The sequence below is a fragment of the Telmatherina bonti genome (assembly GCF_933228915.1).
Source record: "Telmatherina bonti genome assembly, chromosome: 15".
Lineage (NCBI taxonomy): Eukaryota > Metazoa > Chordata > Actinopteri > Atheriniformes > Telmatherinidae > Telmatherina > Telmatherina bonti.
Window position 1 is genome coordinate 5311710 of NC_136613.1, and position 13302 is coordinate 5325011.

The 13302-nt window shown below is 50.8% G+C and overlaps 1 protein-coding gene across 1 annotated transcript in view; it reads right to left on the reverse strand.

The window, feature by feature from the left end:
• dgkg (diacylglycerol kinase, gamma) overlaps positions 1-12136 on the reverse strand; it is a gene marked incomplete at its 3' end in the record, with an annotated part of 148202 nt that extends 136066 nt beyond the window's left edge. The window contains exon 1 of the mRNA XM_079254506.1: positions 11908-12136. Coding sequence (XP_079110632.1) covers positions 11908-11974 — 67 coding nt within the window. The 5' untranslated portion in view covers positions 11975-12136. The remainder of the gene's footprint in view (positions 1-11907) is intronic.
• Positions 12137-13302: the final 1166 nt, after the last annotated feature.

Here is a 13302-nt window from a genome sequence, read left to right on the forward strand (position 1 = left end):
CTTCCTTTGGTGCGGTGTTGTTCTTCCACCCTGCTGGACATCAGAGTTCTTCTCTCCTCTGCAGAGGATTGACCAATGAGACGTGTTTTGTTAACACGGCTGCATGTGTGAAGGCGGACGCACGAGTTCATGAACTTTGGAAGCCATATTGTTTCTAAACATACCTTCAACGTCAACTAGAACGAGATGTGAAAGGCAAAACATTTGAAATGAAACGCTCCATTTATTTTACATTGGCACCCGAAAACTTGCTCACCAACAAAGGAAAACTAGTTTAACGTGAGGTTTGTTCATAGACATCATATCTACGTAGACGCCTCATTGTATCACGCTGCCTCTACGAGCTGACGTCTCATCACGCCGCCATCTTGGATGGGTCTCCATGCGCCTCCAATGCCTTTATTTGTAAGATGTAGGTCCAACCGCAACAATAACTTCCCTCATTTTTACCTGATTTTTCTCACAGTTTGTTACAAAAGGCAGAGATATTGTTATGATACAGATCACTGTAAAACATTAAAAACATACTTTTATGCTAAAATATTTTTATAATGCTATTTAACTAAGACATAAGGTAGCTGCAATATAAATAAATGTATAAGTGAATTTGATACTAACATGTTTGATTGTCTATTGATGCACTTGGATTTATCTATTTTTATCTGGTCAAATAAATTATTATTCAACCTTGTGAAATGTAATTCCACACGATCTGCTTTCAATATTTCGCCGGTTATTGCAACCATATGCTGAACAAAATACGGGAATAGTTGCTGCTTTCTCTTCACTACTGTTGACTCTTTCTTTTATTTACATTTATTAATTTATCAATACAGAGATACCGTTGTACAAAGTCTGAAAATAAAGTATTGCATCAAAACTGTACATTTCAGAAGTTACCCAGAAAAACACTCTGAGAGCATAAACCTCCGCCAAGGTCTTTAAAAAGTTCCTGGATCCAAACGGTGATCCGGATCACCACCTAAATTAAATCAGTTCTTCCTTTTTCATGTTTCCAACAAGTCCTGAAAATTTCATGAAAATCTGTGCATAACTTTTTAAGTTATCTTGAACACAAACAGATAAAGTCGGTAGAAACATAACCTCCATGGCGAGGTAATTATGCTACCATGTAACACTCTCTTTGTGAAGCATCAATATCATATTTTTCCATAAACACCTCATAGGAGTAAAATTTATCATTTGCATTTAGTAGATTATTCACTGTGTTAACCTTACTTATCAACCAGTTATGTAGAAAAGTGTTTTGTTTGTGTGTAATATATACGCGTTGTTCCACAGAAAACAGTTATGGAGGGAAACTATGTTGACGTTGCAGCAAGACCCGAAAGCAGAGACCCATCCAATATGGCGGAGACCCATCCAATATGGCGGAGATGCTGGTTCACACTCCAGCGCTCAACAAGGATTCTACATATCCATGATGTCTATGTGGTTTGTTCATTTAGCAACATGTTTATGGTAAACTGTACAAATTACAACAACATGTTTTATATCATGGTTTAGCTACGTTTGTCAGGGTAAAACTCCATTTAGTCAGTGAAAAACAAAAAAAGTTGATGCTTGGCATGCAACAGTTACATGCCTAAATGTCATTTCCTGCTCACATGCAGTTCCTCTTGACACCACTAGGGGTTGCGTGTTCATGATACATAAACTGACAGCATAGTTGGCCGGACGGTCTCCTAGTTTTCTGCTCAAAGTGGATTTAGCATCATTTAGCAGAATAATAAAAGTTGCTGAAACAGCCGATGCAACCAGTGATTGGTTCAGAAGTGAAGATCATGTTTTGTTTTCTTTTTACAGTTTGAATGAGGATCAGAGCGAATCACAGAGTTCTGCTTTAGTTGGACGATATCACAGTCTGGGTTTAATATCACAGTTCGTGTTGAAGGCATCACAGTTTTTGGTTTGTTTGTTTTGTCCTGTCCAGCATCCTGACAGCAGAATGATGGTCTGGCTGCTGAACACATTTACTCTCACAAGAGGAGCCGGTGGATAATGAGGCTCTCCTTGGTTCTTAAGCTTCATTCTTTATTTTATTATTTATTTCATAAATCTGTTATTTCAGCTCATAACTGCTGGACCGGACCGGAAAAAAGAGATAATAGAGAGAAAGGATGAGGGAAAGAGACAGAGGAAAATAGACAAACGATGGAGAGAAAGAGACAGAAAAGAAGAAAAAACTGAACAAAAGTAGAAAACAAGTCACAGCAACTGTCACGTTTTCTCTACAGAAGAATCTTTTACGTTGTTTGAGAATCAAGTATTTAAAGTTTCAAAGAAAACACAACAGACATCCTGAGTAAAAACCAGAAGTAACTCCAGACAGATCAGCAGTATATGTGGTATATGTACGTGTATGTGTGTGTGTGTAGAGGTGTGTGTCTGTGCTCCCATGTGCATGGATGTGTGTTTACTATATATTAGGCATGAGTTATGTTAGGTAATCATGCAAATGCAACCCCCCCCCCTCTCCCAAAGTCCGGGACAGATCAGGAGGGCCCCAAGCCGCAGGAAACCAGAAGCCACCGCAGGGACCGCACGCCCGCCAGGCAGGAAGAGGAAGAGGAGAGCCACCACCAGAGCCCCCTCCCCCACCAGAGGGAACAGACCCCAGGCCAGCAGACCGTCAGCCCAGCCAGGCACTGACCCCCCCCATGCACAAGTCAGGGACAAAGCCCAGGACCCCGCGGGCCCAAGAGCAGGTGCCCACCGCAAACCAGCGCCTGCCCCAGTGCCAGTCACACCAGAGACCGCAATGCCCCCTAGTGGGCCCCCCCTCAGCCCATGCCACTCCCACACCTCCCATAACAAAGATATCACAGTCCGTGTTTGATGCAGGTGTTTGTAGCGTTTCATGAAACTGATGCATCTCCAGGCTTCAGGGTTTTACGTGAACCCCTCGGCTCGTCTGACCGGTCTACGGTCCTCTCTGACCGGTCTGGTCCTGTCTGACCAGTCTACGGTCTACGGTCCTCTCTGACCGGTCTACGGTCTACGGCCCTCTCTGACCGGTCTACAGTCTACGGTCCTCTCTGACCGGTCTACGGTCTACGGCCCTCTCTGACCGGTCTACAGTCTACGGTCCTCTCTGACCGGTCTGCGGTCTACGGTCCTCTCTGACCGGTCTGCGGTCTACGGTCCTCTCTGACCGGTCTACAGTCTACGGTCCTCTCTGACCGGTCTGCGGTCCTCTCTGACCGGTCTACAGTCTACGGTCCTCTCTGACCGGTCTGCGGTCTACGGTCCTCTCTGACCGGTCTGCGGTCTACGGTCCTCTCTGACCGGTCTGCGGTCTACGGTCCTCTCTGACCGGTCTACAGTCTACGGTCCTCTCTGACCGGTCTACAGTCTACGGTCCTCTCTGACCGGTCTGCGGTCCTCTCTGACCGGTCTACAGTCTACGGTCCTCTCTGACCGGTCTGCGGTCCTCTCTGACCGGTCTACAGTCCTCTCTGACCGGTCTACAGTCTACGGTCCTCTCTGACCGGTCTACAGTCTACGGTCCTCTCTGACCGGTCTGGTCCTCTCTGACCGGTCTACGGTCCTCTCTGACCGGTCTACAGTCCTCTCTGACTGGTCTGGTCCTCTCTGACCAGTCTACGGTCCTCTCTGACCAGTCTGGTCCTCTCTGACCGGTCTACGGTCTGCGGTCCTCTCTGACCGGTCTGGTCCTCTCTGACCGGTCTACGGTCTACGGCCCTCTCTGACCGGCCTACGGTCTATGGTCCTCTCTGACCAGTCTGGTCCTCTCTGACCAGTCTGGTCCTCTCTGACCGGTCTACGGTCCTCTCTGACCAGTCTGGTCCTCTCTGACCGGTCTACGGTCCTCTCTGACCGGTCTGGTCCTCCCTGACCGGTCTACAGTCCTCTCTGACCGGTCTACGGTCCTCTCTGACCGGTCTGGTCCTCTCTGACCGGTCTGCGGTCCTCTCTGACCGGTCTGGTCCTCTCTGACCGGTCTACGGTCCTCTCTGACCGGTCTGGTCCTCTCTGACCGGTCTACGGTCCTCTCTGACCGGTCTACAGTCCTCTCTGACCGGTCTGGTCCTCTCTGACCGGTCTGGTCCTCTCTGACCGGTCTACAGTCCTCTCTGACCGGTCTGGTCCTCTCTGACCGGTCTACGGTCCTCTCTGACCGGTCTACAGTCCTCTCTGACCGGTCTGGTCCTCTCTGACCGGTCTACGGTCCTCTCTGACCGGTCTGGTCCTCTCTGACCGGTCTACGGTCCTCTCTGACCGGTCTGGTCCTCTCTGACCGGTCTACGGTCCTCTCTGACCGGTCTACGGTCCTCTCTGACCGGTCTGGTCCTCTCTGACCGGTCTACGGTCCTCTCTGACCGGTCTACGGTCCTCTCTGACCGGTCTGGTCCTCTCTGACCGGTCTACAGTCCTCTCTGACCGGTCTGGTCCTCTGTGACCGGTCTACAGTCCTCTCTGACCGGTCTACGGTCCTCTCTGACCGGTCTACGGTCCTCTCTGACCGGTCTACGGTCCTCTCTGACCGGTCTGGTCCTCTCTGACCGGTCTACGGTCCTCTCTGACCGGTCTGGTCCTCTCTGACCGGTCTGGTCCTCTCTGACCGGTCTACAGTCCTCTCTGACCGGTCTGGTCCTCTCTGACCGGTCTACAGTCTACTCTGACCGGTCTGGTCCTCTCTGACCGGTCTACGGTCCTCTCTGACCGGTCTGGTCCTCTCTGACCGGTCTACAGTCCTCTCTGACCGGTCTGGTCCTCTGTGACCGGTCTACAGTCCTCTCTGACCGGTCTGGTCCTCTCTGATCGGTCTACAGTCTACTCTGACCGGTCTGGTCCTCTCTGACCGGTCTACAGTCCTCTCTGACCGGTCTGGTCCTCTCTGACCGGTCTACAGTCCTCTCTGACCGGTCTGGTCCTCTCTGACCGGTCTACAGTCTACTCTGACCGGTCTGGTCCTCTCTGACCGGTCTACGGTCCTCTCTGACCGGTCTGGTCCTCTCTGACCGGTCTACAGTCCTCTCTGACCGGTCTGGTCCTCTCTGACCGGTCTACGGTCCTCTCTGACCGGTCTACGGTCCTCTCTGACCGGTCTGGTCCTCTCTGACCGGTCTACAGTCCTCTCTGACCGGTCTGGTCCTCTCTGACCGGTCTACGGTCCTCTCTGACCGGTCTGGTCCTCTCTGACCGGTCTGGTCCTCTCTGACCGGTCTACAGTCCTCTCTGACCGGTCTGGTCCTCTCTGACCGGTCTACAGTCCTCTCTGACCGGTCTGGTCCTCTCTGACCGGTCTACAGTCCTCTCTGACCGGTCTGGTCCTCTCTGACCGGTCTGGTCCTCTCTGACCGGTCTACGGTCCTCTCTGACCGGTCTGGTCCTCTCTGACCGGTCTACAGTCCTCTCTGACCGGTCTACGGTCCTCTCTGACTGGTCTGGTCCTCTCTGACCGGTCTACAGTCCTCTCTGACCGGTCTACAGTCCTCTCTGACCGGTCTGGTCCTCTCTGACCGGTCTGGTCCTCTCTGACCGGTCTACGGTCCTCTCTGACCGGTCTGGTCCTCTCTGACCGGTCTGGTCCTCTCTGACCGGTCTACAGTCCTCTCTGACCGGTCTACAGTCCTCTCTGACCGGTCTGGTCCTCTCTGACCGGTCTGGTCCTCTCTGACCGGTCTACAGTCCTCTCTGACCGGTCTGGTCCTCTCTGACCGGTCTACAGTCCTCTCTGACCGGTCTACAGTCCTCTCTGACTGGTCTGGTCCTCTCTGACCGGTCTACAGTCCTCTCTGACCGGTCTACAGTCCTCTCTGACCGGTCTGGTCCTCTCTGACCGGTCTGGTCCTCTCTGACCGGTCTACGGTCCTCTCTGACCGGTCTGGTCCTCTCTGACCGGTCTGGTCCTCTCTGACCGGTCTACAGTCCTCTCTGACCGGTCTACAGTCCTCTCTGACTGGTCTGGTCCTCTCTGACCGGTCTACAGTCCTCTCTGACCGGTCTACAGTCCTCTCTGACCGGTCTGGTCCTCTCTGACCGGTCTGGTCCTCTCTGACCGGTCTACGGTCCTCTCTGACCGGTCTGGTCCTCTCTGACCGGTCTGGTCCTCTCTGACCGGTCTACAGTCCTCTCTGACCGGTCTACAGTCCTCTCTGACCGGTCTGGTCCTCTCTGACCGGTCTACAGTCCTCTCTGACCGGTCTACAGTCCTCTCTGACCGGTCTGGTCCTCTCTGACCGGTCTGGTCCTCTCTGACCGGTCTACAGTCCTCTCTGACCGGTCTACAGTCCTCTCTGACCGGTCTGGTCCTCTCTGACCGGTCTGGTCCTCTCTGACTTTCTGGAGTTTATTGTTTGTTTTAACACATAAATCAGAGTCATTTACATTGTAAACATCATCAGATTGATTATAAATATAAAAATATAGAATAAATGTAGATCTAAAATGGGCGTTTGAACTTATTCTGTGTACTTCAGGTACTTTAAATGATGTTGGAATATCATGTGATCTAAAAGCTTCTTCCTTCACTAATGACTGAAACAGGATATTCTTTTTTATTTCATCTTTTATTCCTCACTGTTTTTGGCCATAAATGATAAGAAATTAATCTGGGGAGCTGTAATTAATGTCATCTAGTTTCGGTTTTTTCTTCTTTATTTAGATCAAGTTGCTTATTTTTGTCACAAGACCTGGCAACCCATGAGTTATGTCACCATGTCGTAACACAGTTTCCCTCCAGCTTCAGATTAAATCACTCTCAGGTTTGGTTGTTTTACAGACGCAACGAAGCGTTTTAATAAAGATTTACATGGTCTGACGTAACTCCTCCTCTCGTGTTGCTGAAGCTGCTTATACAGGACTGGGAAAAGACTATTTCTGCCTGACTGTATAATTCCTTAACAGCGTAGCTAGCGTGACTCGTCATCCAGCAGCAGCGAGTGGACAGATGCTGCTTTGACTAACAAACGTTGTGGACGGCGAGGCTCCCAGCCGGCTGCTGGGAGGCAATCAGCCAAAGGGAAACCAAAGCCTCAGGCTCATATCACATTTCAGAGCCTGTTGCACATCTTCTTTTCATGTCATGTAGTGAAGCCTGATGGAGGTGGAGGCACAGAGTGGTCGCAGGTGCAGCAGCTTGTAGACAAACAGAAACATGTGGAATGATTTCCGTGATAGAATCCAGCTTCCCTGGAACCGTGAACTGGACCAAACGGTCAAGAAAATGAATGAATGAGATGCTTCTCGTTTCTGATGTCTTTCCTCCTTGGCATTGTGTAAACACAACTAAATGGAAAAAATTGGATAAAATGGCAACCTGTGGAGGTTAAACGTGAAGCTTGTACAGAAGTGCCAGTTCCCCCCTCATCCACTAGGGGCTCCAAAAGGGAAAGTTGCTGTTTCTCCAGTGACAAACGCCGTTTTGTCACGCTGCTGTAAAACGACCAACGCCACTGCCCAACACGCTTTATTTACAACAATAAACTAGTTACACATCGTTCCTTTACTGTTTCCATCCTGGGAGAGGAGGTGGAGGTGGTGGAGGAATACAAGTATCTTGGAGTTCAGCTGGACAACAAACTGGACTGGAAATGCAACACTGACTACATCTACAAGAAAGGTCAGAGCAGACTGTACTTCTTAAGGAAGCTGAGATGGTTTAACGTCTGCACCAAGATGTTGCATATCTTCTAGAAGTCTGTTGTGGAGAGTGCAGTCAGCTTTGCAGCATCTGCTGGGGTAGTAGCATCAGAACCAGAGACTTGAAGAGAATCAACAAACTGATCCAGAAAGCTGCTTCTGTGCTTGGAGTAACTCTGGAGCCGCTGGAGCTGATTGTCAAAAGAAGAATGCTGCACAAGCTGATGAAGATGATGGAGGATTCTTCACACCCTCTCCACAACACAGTAATGAAACAACAAAGTGTGTTCAGTGAGAGGCTTCTTCAGGTCCGATGTAAGACTGAAAGATACAGAAGATCATTCCTGCCAGCAGCCAGCAGCCTCCAGAACAAGACCTCCTCTAGTTATTATTATTATCTACTACAATGTTGAATTTCCCTTTGAGGATTAATAAAGTATTTTTTTATTTCATATCATTTCATTTCATTTAATGTAGTCCTAAAGTATGCTTTCCTGAACATACCCACATTTTTAAATGAATGACTTTCTTTATAAATCTTTTTTTTTTTTAATATTTACTGGCAACATATTTTGGTTTGCTTTAAACAATACCAGCAAAATGTCATAGTCAACCTTTCCCAAAATTGCAACAGTTTATGTTGCATACATATTTGCTTAGGTAATATTGTTGATCTAATAATGTCTGTTTTTATTTTTGCATGGTGGCATGGTATTTAGCACTGTGGCCTCGCAGCAAGAAGGTCGCTGGTTCGATCCTTGGCTGGGGCGAGGTTTAGTCAGTCTCCTCTGTGTGGAGTTTGCATGTTCTCTAAATTGTCCCCAGGAGTGAACGTGAGTGGTTGTGTCTCTGTGTGGCCCTGTGATGGACTGGCGAGCTGTCCAGGGTGTACCCTGCCTGTCGCCCAAAGCCAGCTGGGATAGGCTCCAGCTTCCCTTGATCGGACTAAGTGGTTCGGAAAATGAATGAATGAATTTACAGCTAAATGATCCTGTAGGTCAGGAGGAAGAGCAGTCAGCGTGTAACAGGGAAGTTGGGAGTTCGATTCCAGGCTTCCCCTGACTATGTCTTGTCCTTAATACCCCATTGTGGTATTAGCGAGTATGTAAGTCGCCATGTATCAAAGCGTCTGCTAAATGACTGTAAAATAGAATAGAACAATAAATGAACTGTCTATCTCAGTGTCTCTGACAGGAAGTCAATCCCCATAGACTCCCATGTTAAAAAGGCCAACTGCCCAGTAGAAATAAACATGTTTACAGAAGGAATAAACGTGTTTACAGCAGGAATAAACATGTTTACAGCCTGGTTGTAGCTTCAACAGGTTGGGTTTATCTTCATGACAATTTTTCCATTTAGCGGTTATTTATTATTTATTTATTATTATTATTATTATTTATTATTCCTCACGCCGATTCCACACGCCGATTCCTCACGCCGATTCCACACACTGATTCCACACGCCAATTCCACACACCGATTCCTCACACCTTCCACATGCCGATTCCACATGCCGATTCCACACGCCGATTCCACACGCCGATTCCACACACCGATTCCTCACACCTTCCACATGCCGATTCCACATGCCGATTCCACACGCCGATTCCACACGCCGATTCCACACGCCGATTCCACACGCCGATTCCACACGCCGATTCCACACGCCGATTCCACACGCCGATTCCACACGCCGATTCCACACGCCGATTCCTCACACCTTCCACATGCCGATTCCACATGCCGATTCCACACACCAATTCCACACGCCGATTCCACACGCCGATTCCACACGCCGATTCCACACGCCAATTCCACACACCAATTCCACACGCCGATTCCACACACCGATTCCTCACACCTTCCACATGCTGATTCCACACGCCGATTCCACATGCCGATTCCACACGCCGATTCCACACGCCGATTCCACATGCCGATTCCACACGCCGATTCCACATGCCGATTCCACACGCCAATTCCACACGCCAATTCCACACGCTGATTCCACACGCCGATTCCACATGCTGATTCCACACGCCAATTCCACACGCCAATTCCACACGCTGATTCCACACGCTGATTCCACACGCCAATTCCACATGCTGATTCCACACGCCAATTCCACACACCGATTCCTCACACTTTCCACATGCCGATTCCTCATGCCGATTCCACACACCTTCCACGTGCCGATTCCACACACCGATTCCACACACCTTCCACATGCCGATTCCACACACCGATTCCACACACCTTCCACATGCCGATTCCACACACCGATTCCACACACCTTCCACACACCGATTCCACACACCTTCCACACACCGATTCCACACACCTTCCACATGCCGATTCCACACACCGATTCCACACACCTTCCACATGCCGATTCCACACACCGATTCCTCACACCTTCCACATGCCGATTCCTCACACCTTCCACATGCCGATTCCTCACACCTTCCACATGCCGATTCCACACGCCGATTCCACACACCGATTCCTCACACCTTCCACATGCCGATTCCTCACACCTTCCACATGCCGATTCCACATGCCGATTCCACACACCTTCCACATGCCGATTCCACACACCGATTCCACTACCTTCCACATGCCGATTCCACACACCGATTCCACACACCTTCCACATGCCGATTCCACACACCGATTCCACACACCTTCCACATGCCGATTCCACACACCGATTCCACACACCTTCCACATGCCGATTCCACACACCGATTCCACACACCTTCCACATGCCGATTCCACACACCGATTCCACACACCTTCCACATGCCGATTCCTCATGCCGATTCCACACGCCGATTCCACACGCCGATTCCACACGCCGATTCCTCACACCTTCCACATGCCGATTCCACATGCCGATTCCACACACCAATTCCACACGCCGATTCCACACGCCGATTCCACACGCCGATTCCACACGCCAATTCCACACACCAATTCCACACGCCGATTCCACACACCGATTCCTCACACCTTCCACATGCTGATTCCACACGCCGATTCCACATGCCGATTCCACACGCCGATTCCACACGCCGATTCCACATGCCGATTCCACACGCCGATTCCACATGCCGATTCCACACGCCAATTCCACACGCCAATTCCACACGCTGATTCCACACGCCGATTCCACATGCTGATTCCACACGCCAATTCCACACGCCAATTCCACACGCTGATTCCACACGCTGATTCCACACGCCAATTCCACATGCTGATTCCACACGCCAATTCCACACACCGATTCCTCACACTTTCCACATGCCGATTCCTCATGCCGATTCCACACACCTTCCACGTGCCGATTCCACACACCGATTCCACACACCTTCCACATGCCGATTCCACACACCGATTCCACACACCTTCCACATGCCGATTCCACACACCGATTCCACACACCTTCCACACACCGATTCCACACACCTTCCACACACCGATTCCACACACCTTCCACATGCCGATTCCACACACCGATTCCACACACCTTCCACATGCCGATTCCACACACCGATTCCTCACACCTTCCACATGCCGATTCCTCACACCTTCCACATGCCGATTCCTCACACCTTCCACATGCCGATTCCACACGCCGATTCCACACACCGATTCCTCACACCTTCCACATGCCGATTCCTCACACCTTCCACATGCCGATTCCACATGCCGATTCCACACACCTTCCACATGCCGATTCCACACACCGATTCCACTACCTTCCACATGCCGATTCCACACACCGATTCCACACACCTTCCACATGCCGATTCCACACACCGATTCCACACACCTTCCACATGCCGATTCCACACACCGATTCCACACACCTTCCACATGCCGATTCCACACACCGATTCCACACACCTTCCACATGCCGATTCCACACACCGATTCCACACACCTTCCACATGCCGATTCCTCATGCCGATTCCACACACCGATTCCACATGCCGATTCCACACCAGTTTGTTTCCTCAGTAAATAAAGAAGCGGTGAAGAAGATCTGCACACAGTCGGCAAACGTTGGCGCCTCGCGGTTCACTTCCATCCATACACTCTTTTCTATCCCAGCTGCAACAAGCCTCCTGCCGTTTAGAGCTTTAATACCACAGTATTTTCTTTTGCAAACAAAAGCTTCAATGCCATGTACACACACACACACACACACACACACACACACACACACAGAGAGAGAGAGAGAGAGAGAAAAAGTGCAGATTTCGACTGACTCACATTCGCTGTACTGCTGCAGCTGGCTGAACTCGGCCGGGCTCAGACACACCCAGCTCGGGTCTCCCATGCTGCCTGAGGCCAGGGCCCGGATCCTGGGGCCTGGATGTCCTAATGCACCTGCAGATCAACTTCCAGGCAGGGGAGGGAGGGCGGCTATCCTTGGGTCGATCTGTTTAAGGTCACAGAGAAGAAGTTTCCTGACGACATCTCTGCTTCTTCTCAGCACACAGGAGGCGTGAGGAGGGGAGGTCACATGAGAGGAAGAGGACGATGTCAGGGGTCGTCGCCGATGCCACCTCCTGAATGTCTGAAGGGCAAGATTGGAGGTGTGTCAGGTGGAGGTGTGTCAGGTGGAGGTCTGTCAGGTGGAGGTTTGTCAGGTGGAGGTCTGTCAGGTGGAGGTGTGTCAGGTGGAGGTCTGTCAGGTGGAGGTTTGTCAGGTGGAGGTTTGTCAGGTGGAGGTGTGTCAGGTGGAGGTTTGTCAGGTGGAGGTGTGTCAGGTGGAGGTGTGTCAGGTGGAGGTCTGTCAGGTGGAGGTGTGTCAGGTGGAGGTTTGTCAGGTGGAGGTGTGTCAGGTGGAGGTTTGTCAGGTGGAGGTCTGTCAGGTGGAGGTTTGTCAGGTGGAGGTTTGTCAGGTGGAGGTGTGTCAGGTGGAGGTCTGTCAGGTGGAGGTTTGTCAGGTGGAGGTGTGTCAGGTGGAGGTCTGTCAGGTGGAGGTTTGTCAGGTGGTGTGTCAGGTGGAGGTCTGTCAGGTGGAGGTTTGTCAGGTGGTGTGTCAGGTGGAGGTCTGTCAGGTGGAGGTTTGTCAGGTGGAGGTGTGTCAGGTGGAGGTGTGTCAGGTGGAGGTCTGTCAGGTGGAGGTTTGTCAGGTGGAGGTTTGTCAGGTGGAGGTGTGTCAGGTGGAGGTCTGTCAGGTGGAGGTCTGTCAGGTGGAGGTTTGTCAGGTGGAGGTGTGTCAGGTGGAGGTCTGTCAGGTGGAGGTTTGTCAGGTGGTGTGTCAGGTGGAGGTCTGTCAGGTGGAGGTTTGTCAGGTGGTGTCAGGTGGAGGTCTGTCAGGTGGAGGTTTGTCAGGTGGTGTGTCAGGTGGAGGTGTGTCAGGTGGAGGTGTGTCAGGTGGAGGTTTGTCAGGTGGAGGTGTGTCAGGTGGAGGTTTGTCAGGTGGAGGTGTGTCAGGTGTAGTTCTGTCAGGTGGAGGTGTGTCAGGTGGAGGTCTGTCAGGTGGAGGTTTGTCAGGTGGAGGTGTGTCAGGTGGAGGTTTGTCAGGTGGAGGTGTGTCAGGTGGAGGTTTGTCAGGTGGAGGTCTGTCAGGTGGAGGTGTGTCAGGTGGAGGTCTGTCAGGTGGAGGTGTGTCAGGTGGAGGTTTGTCAGGTGGAGGTGTGTCAGGTGGAGGTGTAT